Source organism: Suncus etruscus, chromosome 2 (assembly GCF_024139225.1).
Source record: "Suncus etruscus isolate mSunEtr1 chromosome 2, mSunEtr1.pri.cur, whole genome shotgun sequence".
Taxonomy (NCBI): Eukaryota; Metazoa; Chordata; class Mammalia; order Eulipotyphla; family Soricidae; genus Suncus; species Suncus etruscus.
Window position 1 is genome coordinate 57943770 of NC_064849.1, and position 20613 is coordinate 57964382.

The 20613-nt window shown below is 37.2% G+C and overlaps 1 protein-coding gene across 1 annotated transcript in view; it reads right to left on the minus strand.

The window, feature by feature from the left end:
- The window catches only part of SCFD1 (sec1 family domain containing 1), a 93945-nt gene that overhangs the window by 14743 nt on the left and 58589 nt on the right, over positions 1-20613 (minus strand). The window contains exons 15-21 of the mRNA XM_049766662.1: positions 19954-20050; positions 16082-16152; positions 14595-14674; positions 11239-11301; positions 9743-9818; positions 1513-1566; positions 544-596 (exon numbers count right to left, since the gene is read on the minus strand). Coding sequence (XP_049622619.1) covers positions 544-596; positions 1513-1566; positions 9743-9818; positions 11239-11301; positions 14595-14674; positions 16082-16152; positions 19954-20050 — 494 coding nt within the window. The remainder of the gene's footprint in view (positions 1-543; positions 597-1512; positions 1567-9742; positions 9819-11238; positions 11302-14594; positions 14675-16081; positions 16153-19953; positions 20051-20613) is intronic.

Here is a 20613-nt window from a genome sequence, read left to right on the forward strand (position 1 = left end):
TCAACGAAAGCTTACATTTTTTCCTTTTGTCTAGCATTTTTAATGTTCATTAAAAATCACACCTCATCTAAATTCCCCTCCCTAATATATAGTTTGTAATACTGGCATCACTACATTAAAATACTAAGTGTATTTTTTTTAGTGTATATGCTTAGGAGGAAGAGCACTAAAATGTTAAGTATTATTACCTTTAGATAAGAGTGTACATATTTACTGATTCCCTATAGTTTTGACATTTTATTTGATTAAAAATTATTATTTTTTGTTTTGTTTTTGGATCATACCTGGCAATGCCCAGAGATATTCAGGAATTCTGTATTCAGGAATCACTCCTGGTAGTGCCTGGGGGGCCATCTGGGACGCTGGGAATCTAACTCAGGTCAGTCATATGCAAGTCAAGTGCCCTACCCACTGTACCATAACTCTAGTTTCCATTTAAATAATAGGCAGTTACTAATTTATAACAAAAATCTAGTTCTTCCATTCTCGACTGTGGTGGTAGAAGTTTACATATATAAGTTTAAATATATAAGGCCTGCTTACCTGTCATTTCCCCGCAGCATTTTGGGATCAAAATATCTATAGTCATCAGTTTCCTATCAAAAAATACAAAGTTAATTTGGCTTAGGGTATTTTATTTTATCAATCTGATATAATGTCCTATAACAACTACCAGCCGGTGTGACCCAAAAACAGACAAAAAAAAAAAAAAACCAAACTGCAAGTAGATAGCAATAATACTAGTACTATTATAAAAAACAGCAATAATAAATTTAAAAATAAACAATTTGTAACTAAAAATAAATTGATATAGGATGGTGAAAAGTGTGATATATCTAGCCCTATCATTGATTAGCTATTATTAATTAGCTATTATTAGTCCTCATTGAGCTACAGTTTATACAGATAATAAGAAATAGCAATTTTATAATGAGGATTAGATCAGTGATATGAAGTGTATTGAAAGATTTCTGAAACATAAGAAGTTATACAATAAAGGTGAACTATGATTAACATTTCCCCCTCCCGCCAACCAACATTTTTGTTTTTATTCATTATTTTACTGTTTGTTTTTGGACCACACCAGGCGGTGGCTCCGGGGAACCCTATGGGATGCTGGGTACTGAACTCAGGTCAGCCATATACAAGGCAAACACCCTACCCAATGTGCTATTGCGCCAGCCCTTAAATCATTATTTTAACTCAAGATTAGGGACAGTAGCAAAATACATAACATTTCTCTAATCTTTTGTGAATTTAGCTCATACCTGCATTCTTAATATTTTTAATTTTATTAGATGCAAAATATAGCTTAAGGAACAGATTAATGTAAAATTTCATTTTCCATAAAATACAGAGTAAATGCATAACAGCTTTGATCAGGTCCAGGAAAAACTGGCATTCTGCCATACTGCCTTCATACTAATCAATTTTGTATATATGGTGGAGCACCTGGTGTGCATGCATGGAAATGTAACATAAATAAATTAGAATAGATTATAAGATACTCACAAGGTTTGACTTCATCTCCATAAGATTATCTAAAATACGAGTCACAGGAAGATTCTGTGGAAGAGATTCATATTTTATTAAATACTAAAGCAACAAACCAAAGTTCTTTATTTACTAAACAACTATCATACTACAGTTAAGTATACTTACTTTTCAATAAAACACATTCTAAGAGTAAATACTTTGAATGCTGTCATGCTGAGCATTACATGCATTTTCATAGAAAAAAATGTAATTCCAAATAAAATAGTCTATAACCTATAGGTGTAATAATTTAGGCTTTATTTTAGTGCAAATAAATGTTCTGTTCAGGTCCTAGTACAAAAACTGATTTGGCTATTATTTTGTTGGATATTTGCATTTAGTATTAGTGATTTTGATCATAGAATAATCCCACTGTTTTATTTTCATGGAAGTGTTTCATTAAAAATAACTTTAGGGGGCTGGAGTGAATAGTTCAGCAGGTTGGCACAGTCAACCTAGGTTCAATCCTGGCATTCCATATGGTCCCAAGCCAATAACAACAACAACAACAACAACAACAAAACAACCAGTAATTTCTGGGCAAGAGTAACAGAAAGTGTAAGGCACTTGCCTTGCACATGGCTGATCCAAGTTTGACTCCCAGGGGCCCATATGGTCCCCCTGGCCTGCCAGGAGTGATTCCTGAGTACACAGCCAAGAAAAGCCCTAAACTCTGCCAGGTGTGGCCCTAAAACTAAAAACAAGCCCAGTAACCTCTAATTTATAAAACATGCAAGATTAAATAACCTAAAAGAACATTTTTTGATTTTGAAGATTTTTTTTCTATAAGCCTCAAAGAAGTCATGCTCTTTAATAAAAGAAGTAATGAATAAATACACAACTTTACTCACTTTTTAATTTTTCTGGGATAAATCCCAGAATCCTAATGACACACTGCATGTGTCTCTCTTACAGAACAAAATCTTTTTTGAACCCAAAATATACAAAATTTGTGTTGGCAGAGGACTGCCTTTCACAATCTTATACGTGGTAAGAAATACTATTGTTACTTTTCAATCTGATGACTTGATCAGTTTTAAATATAACACATGGAGTGCAGAAAATTTACCAAGTGACTATTATGCTTATTCAAAGTACATCCTATTGAGATACATTCTCTGCCCATTTTGAACTGTTATTTCCTGTGAACTGTACAGGATGTTCTGGAGTTTTTTATCTTAGAGACTTAGCATACAACAAAGGCAACATTAAACCAGATTCTTTAAATAATAACAGATAATACCTTATAAGGAACTTTATTTTCCCTTAGGTCAGGAACATTTTATTGCTACTACAGTGAACTATATTGAGGGAAATGCTCTTATTAAGACACAAATATGCATTTCTTCCCTTTACTCAAGTGATAAGTAAAAATCTTTAAAGATGTTTAGAAGCAGGAAGGTGAAGTTGATGAAGAATCTCTAGTCAAACAAAGATAAGAATTTCCTGGAGTTGAGAAGTACATGCACCCATATTAAAGAGTCTGGGCAACAAATATAGGAATATAAAAACTCAAACACTAAAATAAGAATGACAAAAGCCAAAGACAAGAGACAGAATATTGAAAGCAACAAATGAAAAGAGGAACTTTTTTGGGGATGGGGTGGGGTGGTTTTTGGGCCACACCCGGCAGTGCTCAGGGGTTACTCCTAGCTCTGTACTCAAAAATTGCTCCTGGCAGGTTCAGGGGATCATATAGGATGCAGAGGATCAAACCTGCGTTTGTCTGGCCACGTGCAAGGCGAACACCCTACCTGCTGTGCTATCCCTCCAGACCTGCATACAAGAGTTCATGTAAGATTCACAGTAGATCTATCAAATGAGACTGGGTGAGAAGAGAATTGATGGGATACCAAAAAAAAAAAAAAAAAAAAAAAAAAAAAATCCTAACTCAATGAAATGAACACCTCACCAAGAATGTTTTATCCTGCTAGATCATTGTTTAGATTTGTTTTGTTTTGGGGCCACACCCATATGCCTGACTCTGAGCTTAGAAATCACTCTTGGCAGACTTGGGGGACCGTATGGGATGCTGGGGATCAAACCTGGGTTGGCTACATTTGCAAGGTAAACACCCTACTGGCTGTGCTTTTTTTTTTTTTTTTTTTTTTTTTTGTTTTTGGGCCACACCCGTGTTGCTCAGGGATTACTCCTGGCTGTCTGCTCAGAAATAGCTCCTGGCAGGCACGGGGACCAGGATTTGAACCAACCACCTTTGGTCCTGGATTGGCTGCTTGCAAGGCAAACGCTGCTGTGTTATTGATCCAGCCCCTATTGTTCAGATTTGAAGGAACAATAGCAATAGCTTAGGGGAATTCCTAGCTTAAAATCAGTTTTTAAGTAAGTGTTTAAGGAGCTTTTTTGAGACAAAATTCACAATGTACACAACTTTTACAATATGACACAATGAATTCCATCATTTCGATCTCATTGAGCTTATAAACATGAAGGAAAAATATGACAGCAAAATAGGAGACATGAACACTTTTTCTCATTGCTGGATAGATCAAAAGTGCAAAAACTCAGCTAGAAAGTACTAAGTAGCTTTGAAGGAAGAAATGGAAGAGGTGGGCTTATGGATATAGTAGCCCTTCACTTCAAAATTTTATCTTCATCCCCTATGAATACACATTTTTATCCAATACACACAGGACACTCTCCAAGAACAATTGACTGTTGCAACACAAAACAGCTCCATAAAAGAAAAAAGAGAACTTGTATCAACTATCTCTTAGGCCATGATGTTTTGAAAATGGAAATTAATCACAAAAAGAAATGGAAAAAAAATTCAAGCATTTGGAAATTAAACAAAAATTAAAATTTTTTTCTGAATAAAATTACTAAATAAACATAATTTCCAAGAAAAATAAAGAGAAGATACCTAGTAAGGGAGCAACAAATGGCAAAGGCAACAGAACTGGAGAGTTGGTCTACAGAACTGAGCTGGGAGGGAGGAAGATGGAAGGACTCTTTGTGACATTGACAAGGAGAAATTGAGTTTCTGACAGTGAGTGAAAGCTGGGAACAATGTATACATGAAACCTCAATACAAATTGGAGCAAAAGCTCATAAAATTATACAACTTGCATACTTCCCTCTATACAAGAGGTTTACAGTTTGTCAAATTAAAATTCACTGTTAAGGTCAGAGAGACAACTGAATGCAGCTGAACCAGGTTTGAAACCTGGCACTGAATATGGTCTCCTAAGCCACACCAGGAATAAACCCTGACCCCTAAGTGGCCTCCTAAAAACCAAACCAAACCCAAAAAAAGCAAACTTGTTAGGGATTAGAAGCAGTAGAGTAGGTTAGGATGCCTTTCCCCTACTATGTGCCAGACCAAGGCCCTCTGAGTTTCTTTGCATGTAGCCCTGAGGTCACAGCCCTGCCAGGGTTGGACAAGTATCCCAAGCACTATAGGGTCCAAACTGCATAGCTTCTGCAGGCCCTTACACTGAACCACCAGTCTGGTTCATGGGCTTGGAGTCCTCCTCAAAGTGAATAGTTAAAAACCAAAGTAACCTTTATCAAAAACAAGAACAAAACCCAGGCATCTTTCATTGTTTTCAAGATGGCTGTTTCAGAAATAAAGTGAAAAACATTTTATAGGTATAGGTTAGTAATCAATTTTTTATTAGAACTTTATGCATGTTAATATGAGTATACTATGCTAAGAATTACTATTTTCGAAGTTTTGAAATTTCAATGACATGAACTAGGAACTTTACCTTAAAAAAAAAAGTGCAAAAAACATTTTTTTTTAATGTTCTTGCTATTTGGGTTCTACCCATAAACCAGGCATAAGCAAGCTTTGGGCTTACTCCTGACTGTATTGAGGGGGAAAAATGAGGTGCCAGGGATTAAACCTGAGTCTGCCATAGAAGAGGTAAAAGTCCTACCCTCTGTAATACTAGCACCTGGAAATCTCTTTTCTAAAATTCTCCTTAGTTTTAGACCATAGACAGTTTAAAATTTTATTCACTGGAAAATCATTTTAAATTAAAGAATCTTATCTTTTACTATAATTGCTTAAAACATAATTGAAATTAAATATTATAAAAAAGACACAACAGAGTATAATAATAGAGAAAGGAAATATAGTCCCATAACCAAAGCAATTAAAAGTATTTTTTCCAAATTATTTTGGAACTAACCACTTTTATTTTGGTCTCTGCTGACTATTTTTTTAAATTTAATTAAGGAAAATGGATTATTCAGTTAACATAACTGATAATAATTCATTTTTAGGAAGACCAAAAGCAACTTTTTTTTTTTTTTTTGGTTTTTGGTTTTTGGGTCACACCCAGCAGCACTTAAGGGTTCCTCCTGGCTCTACACTCAGAAATCGCCCCTGGCAGGCACCAGGGACCACATGAGATGCCAGAACCACCGTCATTCCCATGGAAGGCAGATGCCTTACCTCCAGGCTATCTCTCTGGCCCCAACATGTTTCTTTTTTTTTTTAAAAAAAAAAAAATAAAGTTGAAAGAAAAACTAAAGAGATGGAAGAGAAAGGAAAGAATATTTTTGAAAACTATTGACTCACAATGAACTCATTGAAGCACCAGCAGAAAGTTTGTAAGCTCTTCTTTTTTTTTAAAAAGGATAAGAGTTCCTTCCTGGGAGCCGGGAGTCTCTACCAGCATGGGGTTCAGCAGGCCTCTACCATGCCAGAGGCCTCCTTAACCAGGCCTAGGGGGGGATGCAGGACTTGGGTGACCCCAGCACCCCTCTACCGCCTTGCTCCAGATCTCCAGGGCTTCCCTGGGCCACATGCCTGGGCAAGCCAGCGAGGTGGGTCCCTTGGTGAAGCTTGAAGGTTGCGCTAGGCTTTCCCTTATTTCCCACTTGGCTCCTTAGGGAGGATCTGGGTGGGGGCCCTGAACTTCCGGCCTCCCAGCTTCTTGAAGGTTCTCTTTCCTTCCTGGGAGCCGAAAGTCTAGCAGCATGGGGTTCGGCAGGCCTCTGCCATGCCAGAGGCCTTCTTAACCAGGCCTAGGGAGGGTGCGGGACTTGGGTGACCCCAGCACCCCTCTACCGCCTTGCTCCAGATCTCCAGGGCTTCCCCAGGCCACATGCCTGGGCAAGCCAGCGAGGTGGGTCCCTTGGCGGAGCTTGAAGGTTACCCTAGGCTTTACTTGTGGATTGCACTAAAGCAGTCACTGGTAATCTCTTACCATTCTATATTTTCAAAACTGTGCGGGGGCTAGCACCCCCGCGCGTACCAGATACATTAATAGCTCTCACTATCATTGAATTATGTTTTTGTGTACTCAGAATGTCCATTTTGTACTCTGCCCTTTCGCACACCCCTACAAAAGATCATTTTTCTCTGAACTCTCTCACCCCCTATCATCATTACTCCACATTTACCCTTTTTAACTTAAGTACTGTAGAATCCTAAGTCACAGACCATAGTGGTGCCCTGGAGTTAACACCCTCCCAACTATTCCAAAAGGCATAAAATGTACATGTATGTCTTTTCAACATTTTATGTGTGTTTTCTTTGACGGCTATAACTCTTGCTGAATATTTTCTTATACACTGATGATTTCCTTTTTTTTTCTTTTATCTTTTCTTCTCTTTGTGAACTGTTCAATAGGGAATTTGGTGAAAGAGTCCCTCAGTTTAATGCTTATGTTTGAACCAAGTCATGGGTATTGTTGGACGTGTTCTTACGCCCCCATATACTCCGATAACGCCACATGGCTTTATTTCTTGTTTGGTTAGGCACATTAAAATGGGAAAATACTATACATACAAAAACATATGAATTACAGAAAAACAGAAGTGCAAAAATAAGCAAGTACTACTGTGTCAATGGGAAAATGTATCAATTTATGCAAAAAAGCATTAGACAAGATCCAGCATTTATTTATGATAAAAACTATAGAATGAAATTGAAGGAACTTTCCTCAACAGAGTTAACACCATTTATCACAAGACCACAGTAAACATAATCAATGGGGAAAAACTAAATGCCTTCCCTCTAAGATCAGGCAATAAACCAAGGAGACCCACTCTCACCACTTCTACTCAATGCTGAAAGTACTTTCCATAGAAATTAAGCAAGGAAAAGGTTTTAAGGGTATCTTATAGGTAGAATAGGAAATGATACCATATTTAGGAAACCCTAAAGTCTCTACAAAAAAAGCTCTTAGACCTTGAGGAAAAAGAATAGGGGAGGCATCACTTTATCCAATTCTAAATCATACTACAAAGCAACAATCATTAAAACAGCATGGTACTGGAATAAAGACAGATCCTCAGACCAGCAGAATAGACTCGAATATTCAGATAATGTCCCTCAGACATAAAATCAATTAATCTTTAATTAAGGGGCAAGAAATGCAAAGAAATGCAAGGAAAGCCTCTTCAACAAGTGGTGTTTCTGACAACTGGTCAGCCACATGCAAAAAAGCAAGCTTGGACCTCTAACACCATGCACAAAGGTCAAATCTAAATGGATTTAAGACCTTTATATCACACCTCAAACTATAAAGTAAATAGAAGAAAACATAGGCAAAACACAACATAAAATTAAAACTAAAGGCATCATCAAGGAGGAAATAACCACTGTCCAAACCAATGGGATTACATTAAACCAAAAAGCTTCTACACTTCATAGAAAAGAGTTACCAGGATAAGAAAGTCACCCACAGAGTGGGAGAAACTATTCACACAACACCCATCAGATAAGGGGCTAATCTCTAAGATTTACAAGGTACTGACAGAACTTAACAATAAAAAATATCTAACCCCATCAAAAAATGGGGAGAAAAAAATGAACAGACATTTTCTCAAAGAAGAAATACATATGGCCAAAAGGCACATGAAAAATGCTCATCACTAATCATCAGGAAGATGCAAATCAGAACAATGATGAGGTACAATCTCATGCCACAGAGTGGCAAACATCACAAAGAACAAGAACAATTACTGTTGGTACAGCTGTGGGGAGAAAGGAACTCTCATTCACTGCTGGTGGAAATGTGATCTAGTCCAGCCTTTTTTGGGAAAACAATATGGATATTCCTTAAAAAACTAGACACTGAACTCCCATATGATCCAGCAATACCACTCCTAGGAATATATACCCTAGGAACACAAAAACACAATACAAAAATGCCCTATGCATGCTTATGTTCATAGTAGCACAATAATAGCCAGAATCTGGAAAAAACTCAGATGCCCAACAACAGATGAATGGCTAAGGAAACTGTGGTATAGCTATACAAAGGAATACTATGCAGCTGTTGGAAGAAATGAAGTCATGAAATTTGCTTATATATGGATGGATTTCGAGATTATGTTGAGTGAAATAAGTCAGAGGGAGAGAGAATAGAATAGCACAGAATAGTCCCACTCATCTGTGGGATTTAAGAAAAATAAAAGACAGAATAATAATAGCACCCAGAGATGATAGAGATGAGTGCTGGAAGGACCAGCCCATGATAACAAGCTTATCACAAAGAGTAGTAAGTGCAGTTAGAAAAATAAATGCAATAACAGCTACCATGACAATAAAGAGAGAAATGCAATGCTTGTCTTGAAGACAGGCAGGGGAAGGGGGAGTTAGGGAATAGTGGAACAATGGTGGTGGGAAAGTTGCCCTGGTGAAGGGGTTTGAGGGCATTTTATGGCTGACACCCAATTACATACATGTTTGTAACCATGATGCTTAAATAAAGATAATATTAAAAATACTGTCATCTCCATAGGAACACACCAGTTTAGATGCCATTGTGTAGCTGAAATCACCTAATGTTCAGAAACAAACGAAGTAATACAATTTTCAGGTAGTAACAAGAGCTTTCTAAACTTTCTGACAATGATTTAATGACTTCACTGGAGATACAATACTTTTCACAAATTTGCTTGTCACTATACTTCTTTATTTCTTTATTCTCTTTTTTCTTTCTTTTCTTTTTGAAATAGTTTTACTCCCTCTTATCTGAAATAAATGTATTATGATAAAAAAAAAGACTCCTAGAAACAAGGAAAGTGGCAGGCTACAAAGAAATTTAAAAAGCATAGTACAATAAAACTAATTCTGAGTAGCTCATGGAAAAATACCTTCTCATTCTTAAGTATCACCCAAGTATTTCTGAATTTTACTACAAATATTTATAATTTGAAAGCATGTTAGAAGTGATTTTAGCTGATAAGCATGTTCAAATGCATGTTGTCTAATAAGTATACTTACTTGCTGCTTCAGTACCAGGTTCTTCACTCCTTCCATCACAAACTGAGATCCTGTATTCATGACTCGTGACAAGAGACTAGGGCCAGGAAAAAATAATCACATTGAGCAGAAATAAAACATTTGATTACACACTACATTTTGATGCTCATTCTACCCACTACTGTTTTCAAAACCTTAAATGGGGGCTGGTGAGGTGGCGCTAGAGGTAAGGTGTCTGCCTTGTAAGCGCTAGCCAAGGAAGGACCGCGGTTCAATCCACCGGTGTCCCATATGGTCCCCCCAAGCCAGGGGCAATTTCTGAGTGCTTAGCCAGGAGTAACCCCTGAGCATCAAATGGGTGTGGCACCCCAAAAAAACAAAAAACAAACAAACAAAAACAAAAACCTTAAATGATTTCTCTCTCCCTGGATACCACAACTGTTAAACAATAGAATAGTGGAGAAATATTCTGAGTAGTTAATTGTTAATACAGAATAAGAGATGTCTTCAAAATAAATTTTTTTGGGGGGGGCCACACCCTGTGATGCTCAGGGGTTACTTTTGGCTATGCACTCAGAAATTGTTTCAGGCTTGCGAGACCACATGGGATACTGGGGGATTGAACCAGTTTGTCCAAGTCAGCTATGTGCAAGGCAAACACTCTACTGCTGCACCACTGCTCCAACCCCCAAAATGAGTATTTTTAATATTTTTAGCTTTAGGCATATTTTTGGGTAAAGTATAATTTGAAGAAAATTCTTTGCTTTTTTAATTCTATAAAAATAGTTAATTCAGACAAATTGCCTTAGAGTTTGAAATATACTAACACTGAAAAAATATATTTACGAGTAGGTTATAAATTATGTTCTATACCAAGTTGTATAAGTAGGTTGAAAGTTATGTTATCTATATCATGGCAGTTAGATCCAATCCCACATCATGCTGTCTCTCCCATACATAAAACATATCACATAAAAATATGAATCTAATATATGTAGTACATTTTACATTAAGTCAGAAAAAGGTTTGAATTTTGAACAATCAAAATTAAAGCCACCAAGTGACAAGCTTCACTGGGTTTATATTTATGGTTCCAATTGTCTCTGAATAGTCTCCAAATCATTTGGTATCTTATAATTTATTAAAATATTTAGCCATAAAATCTGTAAGAAATTGAATAGGCTTTAATTTTTTTTTGGGGGGGGGAACTACACCTCGCATGGCACTCAGGGGTTACTCGTGGCTCTGTCTCAGAAATCTCTCCTGGCAGACTCAGGGACCATATGGATTGCTGGGATTCGAACCAACGACCTTCTGCATGCAAGGCAAATGCTCTGCCATGCTATTGCTCCAGTCCCTTGCATCATATGTTTAGTGTATAAAGTTTAATTTTGTTTTGGAATATCAAAATTATTCAATCAGATTAAATAATTATTTGAATAATTTGTATATAGTATACAAATATTTGAGTTATTTTAATATAATAATTCTAATAATTAAATATTAGAAATACTTACCCCATTGATTTAGTGGTAGTATTCCCATAGCTGGCAGGAGCTGAGGCCATTTTGGCAAAAGCCCTATGAAATAAAAATCTTATATAAAAGCTATCAGAATTTCAGTATATTATAGTATCTATTGACTATAACTATGTGCAGATAGGACTTCTGAAAATATAATTTTCAACTCGTACAAAACAATGTTTAAGTGCAATTAGTACTGATTTAATACTAGGAATATTCATTATATAGTTTGTTTTTATTTTGTTTTTGAGTTACACCTTGCTATGCTCAGAGGTAACTGTGATTCCTGGCTGTGCACTCAGGAATTAACTCTTTATATAATTTTTATCCATACAAAATAAAATTCAAGTATAGTACAATCATAAGCAAAACACTGGATTTTCTAAAAACAAACAAACAAACAAATAAAAAAACCCCACAAAATGTGGGCCAGAGAGATAGTATAGCAAGTAGTGTGCTTGCCTTGCATGCTCAGTCACTCCCTGGCATCCCATCTAGTTTCCTGAACTCACCAGGAAAAGCCACAGAAACCCTTGAGCACCTTGGAGTATGGGCACAAACCCCCCAAATTACAACAATAACTCAACCAAAAAACAAAAACAAAAAAAACCAACAACAACACAAACGTACTTTTCCAAAATTACAAACTGTCTTTTCCTATTTGATTGCTTAGTTACATGAAAATAAACTTGCTGCCTCAAAAGCACAGTCATGTTTGTACAAACTTAGAATCTGTTCTTCAAAGTCCATACTCATCACAAGATACAAACATCTATTTTTTCTACCTTTTAGTGGTATAAATGCACTAAATTCTCCAGCAGAGATAGTATTTCCCCCCTCTCCCCAGGATTCAGTACAAAATGACTTCCTTCATTAACAGCTTTTTAAATTCTTCTAGCCAATGATTTTGGTTTCTTTGTTTTTGGGTCACACCCAGAAGCACAGGTATCACTCCGGACTGCACTCAGGGATCACCCCTGGTGAGGAAAGGGGAACATTGTAAGCTGTGAATAGAACTAGGGTTGGCCACAGACAAGAACCCACTGTATAATCATTCCAGCCCCCATTCCAATGTTTGTATTTTAGCTATATCTTATAACATATACTTTTATACTTGATATGCCCTTACTTTTTGGGGGGATGAGGCACACCATTGACGTTCAGGGGTTACTCCTGGCTATGAGCTCAGAAATCGCTCCTGGCTTGTGGGACTGTATGGGATGTCGAAGGATCAAACCGCGGTCAGTCCTAGGCTAGTGCTGTCAAGGCAGATGCCTTACTGCTTGCGCCACAGCTCTGGCCCCACCCACACTCATTTTTAATCTTTCTAAATATCTTTGCTGAATGTTTTTTAAACAATAGAATTATTGATAGGTAGGCAAGAAGATAGTACTCAAGGACCAGAGCGATAGCACAGTGGATAGGGTTTTTATATTGCACGCAGCCGATACCCTGGCATCCCAGGGTGGCTCTGAGTACGAGCCTGGAGTAAACCTTAAGCACTTCTGGGTATGACCCCCCAAAAAAACAAAACAAAATAAAAAATCAAAAAAGAAAAAAGTACTCAGGGCATTTTAAAAATACTTTCCTGGGCTGGGGAGACAGCTCAGAGGTTTGGAGCTCATATCTTTCACGTATGAGTTAGATTCATGGTGCGTGGGTCTCTACCACCACTAGACTCAATCAAGTGCCATGCGACATCACCAGCGTTACACTGAACAGGACAGCTGGCCTGGCATCACTGGGAGTAGCCTAGAAGTCTGCTGAGCTCTATTAGGGAGATGGCGCCTCAGAATGATTTCTTCTCTCTTGCTTTGTAATTTTAAATACAGTTGAGATCAGAAAGCATATTGTATCTTGTTGTCTTTTTTGTTTGCTTTGTACTGGACAGTGGTACAGGGACAATATCTACTCCAAACTTGGTGCCTGTGGACCATATGGACTTAGGGGTTAGATCCTATGCCCCAAATCTTTGAGTTACTTCCCCAACACAAGTTTAATAATACTCCTAAAAACTTACTTTGAGACCTTCATCACTGTTCATATGTCACTGCTAGTGGATGACCTTGGGCACTTAATGTGAAAATGTGGTAATCTTGTACATCAAACCACAAAAGTTAACAGGACTATAAGCATGTTGTCTAAACTAGAGAACAATTAAAAATTATTTTGAGGGGAAAGAGAGATAGTGTAGCAGACAAAGAACTTGTCTGGAATGCAGCCAACCTAGGTTTGATCTCCAACATTCCATACGGTCCCCAAGTCCAACAGGAGTGGTCTTTGATTACTGAGTCATGAGTAAGCCCTGAATACCTCCAGGTATGGACTCCCAAAATTATTTAAGGAAATATTCTGAAGGTAATGTTTGAAGAAAGTAAAGCACCAACAGAAAAAAAATCATCAACTCAAATAACCTATTATAGACATTTAAGTGTATACCATTTCAACAATGCAATTATGCATATACACATATAGATAAATGGAAAGATAAAATGATAAGTGATGTGAATATTATAAAAAATGTCATCCAAGTTTTAATTCAAAGTCAACTATCCAGAGACTTTTTCTTCATGTCCTCAACAAGTTTAACCATTACCCCAACAACTTATTATTTTCTCTATAGCATTTTGTTTTGTTTAACATTATTCTGCTTAATTTTGTCTGTATTCTCAACACAGTGAACATTCGGAGAGCTGGAGTCTTCCATAGCATGCTCACTATTATATTCATAATAATTAAGAGAGGAGTTGCTTAAGCACACAGATAAAGGAAATAGAACAGTTAATCACAAAGCAAATAAATACATAGTGTTGTAAAATGTTTTCAGGGTATAATTTAATGAACAATTCTTAATTAAATGAATCTTCAACATAATTTTTAGTGACTTTATTGTATCCTATCTTATGAAGATGTAATAATTCGTTTACTACTCCTATTATCAGATAATTGGTTTTTAAGATTTCTAATAACAGTATAAATATGCAACAATTAATTTTCTCACATCTCAGTAGAAAATATCTAAATATTTGATTAATATTATCCACATTTCTCTAATTCTCACAAATATTAAAATTTTCTTTTATTGTTTTTGAGACATTTGTCTAAAAAATTTTGGTTTCTTTCTCATTTTTTTCAGTAGAAGAAATACAAATCTGCCAGAAAAGGAAGGCATCACTATCTTATGCTGTATTAAATTATGGATTAGTTGGCAAATAAAGAAATAATTTTGCCAATAAATAACAAAAAAACTAAACATTGTTAAATTTTCTTAATAACATTCCCATTTTTGGGGGTTCTTGATCTCCAATGGTCTTCCATTAACAAGAATTAAAGAAGAAAATAAAACTTACTTCCACTGTTTGATATATTGTAAGGGGCTAAGATTGCAACCTGCATCAGTTAAAGCTTTTTTGTATTGCTCCAAATCAGCCTGAAATAATAATGACACAACAAAATTTTATTTTTATAAATGAAAAGATAAATGTATTACTTGTCATTTAATTAATTAAAAAGTTAAAGCAGGGGACCAGAGTTACAGTACATGGGTAGGACGCTTGCCTTGTGTGGGGCCACTCTATGGTTGATCCCTGGCATCCCAAATGATCCCTTGAGAACTGCCCTGAGTGCAGAGGCAGGAGTAATGCCTGAAAATTAGTGTTGTGGCCCAAAACTAAAATGTTACGAGTAAAGGTATAAACTTAAATTTGAGGCATCCAAGTAGAGTCTCATTTTAAGTGTGTACACAAGTAAGTACCTGAAACAAAAATCACATATATTTTGACATACTCTCGTTACCTGTATAGAACATTTTTATAATTCCTTAGTAAGTCCAACAGCCTGTTTTTATTTCTCCACTGCTGAAAAAAAACCTTTTTGTTGGTAGGGACCACACCTGGCAGTGCTCATGGGTTATTCCAGACCCTGTATTAAGAAATTACGCCTGGCAGGCTCAGGGGAGACCACATGGGATACCCGGGATCAAACCTGGATTGGCAGCATGCATGGCAAATGCCCTATTTGCTGTGCTATCACTCCTGCCCCTGAAACAAATATATTCTCAGAATAAGCATTAAATGAAATTACTTGGCTTGTACAAAAATATTTAAAACCAGAAATACAAGAATAATGTTGAATGAATGAAACAATATAATTAGGTTACCCATATTCATTCCATAGAGGTAAAATTCATTATTGAATAGCAGGTATTCTATACTTTTAAACCACTTTTCTTTTTAAAAATTAAAAAAAAAATTGTTGAGGCCATGCTTAGGGTACTCAGGGGTTATTCCTGGCTCTGCGCTCAGGAATACTACTGGTGCTTGGGGGACCATATGGGATATTGGGGGTTGAACCTGGTCTGCCGTATGTAAGGCAAGCACCCTACCTGCTTAGCTGCCTCTCTAGCCCCTTAAAATCACTTTTCTATCATTATTGCTTTTAAAAAATTTTCTGAGAAGTAGTTAGATTTGTCTAAGTCCTGTGAAAGTTTGTTGCTTGGAGGTAACCTTGTAGTGCAGGGAATTGAACCAGCTAAGCTTGTTCTTTTCCTCTCCTGCTGCCCACAGAAACAAGAATTTTAATTGCTTGATTTTAGCTTAGATTCCAAAAACTTAAAAAAGTGATTATACTGATGCTGAGTGGATAGTTCTCTTCATGACAGTAAATACTGCAATTAAACTTAGCACTAAATAGAACCAGTCTTTTAAAAACTATTTTTCTCTTAAAGAAAAATCAAGTAATTAGTTAGCCACAGTGCTTTTTTATCTCTATTTAAAAACAAACACTTTCTTGCTTCCCCCCAATAGCTGAATACAGAGGTGTTCATATGAATACATACCTCAGAAGGTGCTTGCTGTGTGCTTATGTAATAGATAAGAAACAGTCTCATTTTATCTTCAGGAGTTCCTGCTACATGGGGGAAAAAGTAGATTTTTTAAGTAAGACAATGTATAATTCTGGTTACGTTTTACAGTGAACACCTAAATAATAATTCAAGACATATAAATGTAACAAAAAAATTGAACTTAGGTCAGTTCTTAATTGAATTGATCTAAGATTACTGGCACCAAATTCAAACAGTGTAAAAAATGTAAAAAAATAAACACCTAAAAATACAGAGGATGGCCCCTACCCTGCACAAGAGGGGTGGGTGTGGGGGGCAGGCTGGTGAACTTCTGGCATCCAGCCCATTAAGGAACTCTTTCCTCTTCTGGGTGCAGAAGTCTTCGCCTGCATAGGGAATAATAGCAAGGCTCCATGCCTAAGGCCTTTTTACCATGCTTAGGGGGCGCTGCAGGGCTCAGGCTGCATCCAACAGCCTTTCCTCTCCTTCCTCCCGGGCTCCGGGGCCTAGGGGGCCAATGAGGTGGGTGCCAGGGAGGAGTTTAAAGGGGACCCGAGGCTATCCCCAACCCCCACCCTGCACAAGATGGGGGGTGTAGGGAAGTTGCCGGCAACTTTACTTCCCACCAGTGTCCATTCTCAAACTGCACGGGGCTTGTGCCCCCCAACGTATAGTTTAATAGGATATCATAGGATTTAATTTATATTTACTATATACAGAATGTCTATGTTGTATACTTTCCTTCCCCCCCCCCCACCGTACAAGCTCATTTCTAGTCCTTTACTCCCTCATCCCCACCACCTATTATTCCACATTTAACCCTTTTTACACTCAGTTCTTGGCTCCTCATAAAGCACATCATTATCCCCACTCAAGCCAGCTGCCAACCAGCTCCCTAAGTGAGAAAATAGACTCTCAGACTGAGAAGAAACCAATACTCTGTCCCTATTTACCTACTATCAGCGACCTCCTATATTTCACCTTCCTTCACTGTGTACCTGTGCTTGCTACCATACTGGGTTTCTGAGACGTACCCATTCAAAGACATTTCCTGATATGGAACTTCAGGGAGATGTTTTGCAGACTCCAGAAGGCCAAATCACAGACCAAAGTGGTGTCCGGATTCAACACCCTCCCCCCGACTATTTCTAAAGACATAAAAGGGGCATGTATAATCTCCTTTGTATATCTTAGATGTATTCCCTTAACAGCTATAACTTTTTTGAATATCCTCTTATATAATGACAATTTTTTTTTTTTTGGTGGTTTTTGGGTCACACCCGGCAGTGCTCAGGGGTTACTCCTGGCTCCAGGCTCAGAAATTGCTCCTGGCAGGCACAGGGGACCATATGGGACGCCGGGATTCGAACCGATGACCTCCTGCATGAAAGGCAAACGCCTTACCTCCATGCTATCTCTCCGGCCCCATATAATGACAATTTTACCCACAGTTGTTTTTTTTGAGATCTGTTTAATAAGGAATTCTGGTAGAAAAGTCTCTCTGTTTAGAGTTCAAGTTACGGGGATTGTTGGACTTGTTCCCTTGGCCCCCAGATGCACCAGTAATACTTTGTGGCATTGTTCCTCTTTTGCATAGGCACATTAAAATGAGAAAATATTACATATGCAAACAAGTTCTTATCTAATAGAGATGGGAACACAAATTTTGTAAGGCACTTAGGCCTGATACCCTGAACATTAGCATAATAACTTGGCTCAGGCCTCAGAAGAATGGGCATTGCCCATACACCCCTGAATCAGGATACCATATATGGAAACAACCACAATTGTCTATAATTGTGTAATGATGTTTATCACTAGGAAGCAAGCCTCTACCAGGGAAGACCCTACTGCTGCCCTGGCATTGACTTACTCCAAAGAGTGTTCTTTTTTTTTTTTTTTTTTTTTGGTTTTTGGGCCACACCCGGCAGTGCTCAGGGGTTACTCCTGGCTGTCTGCTCAGAAATAGCTCCTGGCAGGCACGGGGGACCATGTGGGACACCGGGATTCGAACCAACCACCTTAGGTCCTGGATCGGCTGCTTGCAAGGCAAACGGCCGCTGTGCTATCTCTCCGGGCCTCAAAAGTGTTCTCTTAAAACCCAGATGATTTAGAAAGCAACAAACTGTTTGCAGGGCAATGCTCTGCACATCTAATGGTGAGGTGAAACTAGAATACGCCCCACATCATTCTGACTTCGACGAAGGAAATGCACAGAAACCAGAATCTTTAACTACAGGAACCTGACATCAACAACAGCTAATGTGTGAAAAAAATTCACCAGGACCACAGAGAATGACTCAGGGGTTGGACAACCTAGTAGGCCTGGACACCAGAAAACTTTAGGGGTATTTATTTAGGCTCCCCCCCCCATTTTCCCCATATTTTGCTGGGCCTATGTAAACAATAGCAATTGCCACTCTCACCATTATTACTGTATTTTTTAAAAACTCTTATCTTTAAAAAAAAAGAAGAGCTTACTAAACTTATTAAAAAAAAAATAACTGTTGTAAAACGCATGTCTCCAAAACAGGAAGGGGATGGGAAAAGGGGGGGTTATTGGTAGTGAGAATGTTGCACTGGTGAAGGGGAGTGTTCTGTTAATGACTGAAACCCAACTATAATCATGTTTGTAATCATGGTGCTTAAATAGTTTATATTAAAAAATAAAAATAGAAAGGAAAATTTTATTTTTGATATAATAAAATACAGGATGGGAGATCAAGGCCTATATTTTGCCTTCAAAACAGGTCATAATTGTGACATTCATGCCTCAGGCTCAAACGTTAGAAATACCAGGATTGTGCTGGCACATGTGGAATATATATTTGGAAGAAAGGTACTCTAAGACACTTCACTATTCCTTTTGGCCTCTGCTACAGTTTTAAAGAATACTATGATAGTAAGAAACAGAAAGAATCCTGAGCTTATCATGACATAAATCAAGGGAAGCAATTGGAATTCTAAGTACAGCTTAGTACGCAAAAGTCTATAACTACAGTTTGGTTCCTTTGGTCATACTTTTTACTGCTGTGACTATTTCCTTGGTGGTGGCAGTGGTAGCCGGAGTTTGGGCCATACAAGGCAGTGCTTGAAGATCACTCCTGCAGGTACTTGGACCACAACAATGTTAGGGGTAGAACCAAGTTGGGCTGCATACAAGGCAAAAACCTAAAACCTGTACTATCTCTACAAGCTTGGGGTTTTTTTAAATCAAAGTTTCCACACTGAGTTAATCTGATATATTTTATAGAAAGTTTTAAAGTACAGAGGTTTTTTTCCTCTCCTTTAATAACTATTTTCTCCAGAACAATTTTGAAAGTTGCTGACCAGTTGGCCAATTAAAATCAAGAAATCATCATTTTCTGGAGCCAGAGTGATAACACAGCAGTAAGGAATTTGCATTGCAAACGACTGACCAGGGATGAACCGGTTTGATTCCTGGCATCCCGTATGGTTCCCCCGAGCTTGCCAGGAGCGATTTCTGAGCACAGAGCCAGGAGTAACCTCTGAGCATCAGCTGGTGTGGCTCCCAAACCAATAAATAAATAAATAAATAAATACATAAACTGTTTAAAAAATTAAAAAAAAAGAAATCATCAATTTCTACTTTAAATTCTTAGATGCCATTTTAAATTGTACTGATTTTCTACAGCCAGGAATCACTCCTGGCTGACCCGGGCATCATATATATTCCCTCAAGCCTGCCAGGCATTGATCCCCTAAGTACAAAGTCAGTAATAAGCCAGGAGTAAAGTTACAGAGTCCTCAAAACAAAATAAAACAAAAAACCCTTTTATTCAAACAGAATACACGATATTCATCAGATGTGAAATTTAAATTAATTTCAAATTTCTTGTACATACCATCAGGGTCTGATATTATATCTAGAAGAGATTTGTCTAAAGTAGTTTTACTCATTATTTTTTCTTCACATTCAAAATATACATCCAGTTTCCTTGCCTGTTCCAAAATAAATGTTAGATTAAAATGATTTAAACAACAAACACATTAAGATTCTTTCAACTACACATTTCTACCTTCTATGATCAATTTTAGAAATGTTTATTTTCTAATATAATTTGTTAAAAATATGTAACTCATGTACTGTTTTACAAAAACAAAATTAACTGCATGCTACATATCAAGACAGGTGAAGAACACAAATCTCAATTGTTAATCTCAATAATTAATCAATTGTTAATCTCAATGATTAATAATTATAATGCAAATAACATTGTGGGCTTCTTTGGCATTTACATTTTAAAAATTTTTTTATTAAAGTACTGTGATTTACTAAACAACACATTGTTTCACACAAATTAAAGGTCATGCCTTTACTTTTAGTGTGCTAATCTACATATTTTATCTTTAACTAGATTAAAAAACTACCTTAAGTTTTGTTTGTTTTTGGTTTTTGGGCCACACTCGTGATGCTCAGGATTACTTTTGGCTATGTGCTCAGAAATTGCTCTTGGCTTGGGGGACCATATGGGAAGCTGGGGGATCAAACTGCGGTCTGTGGT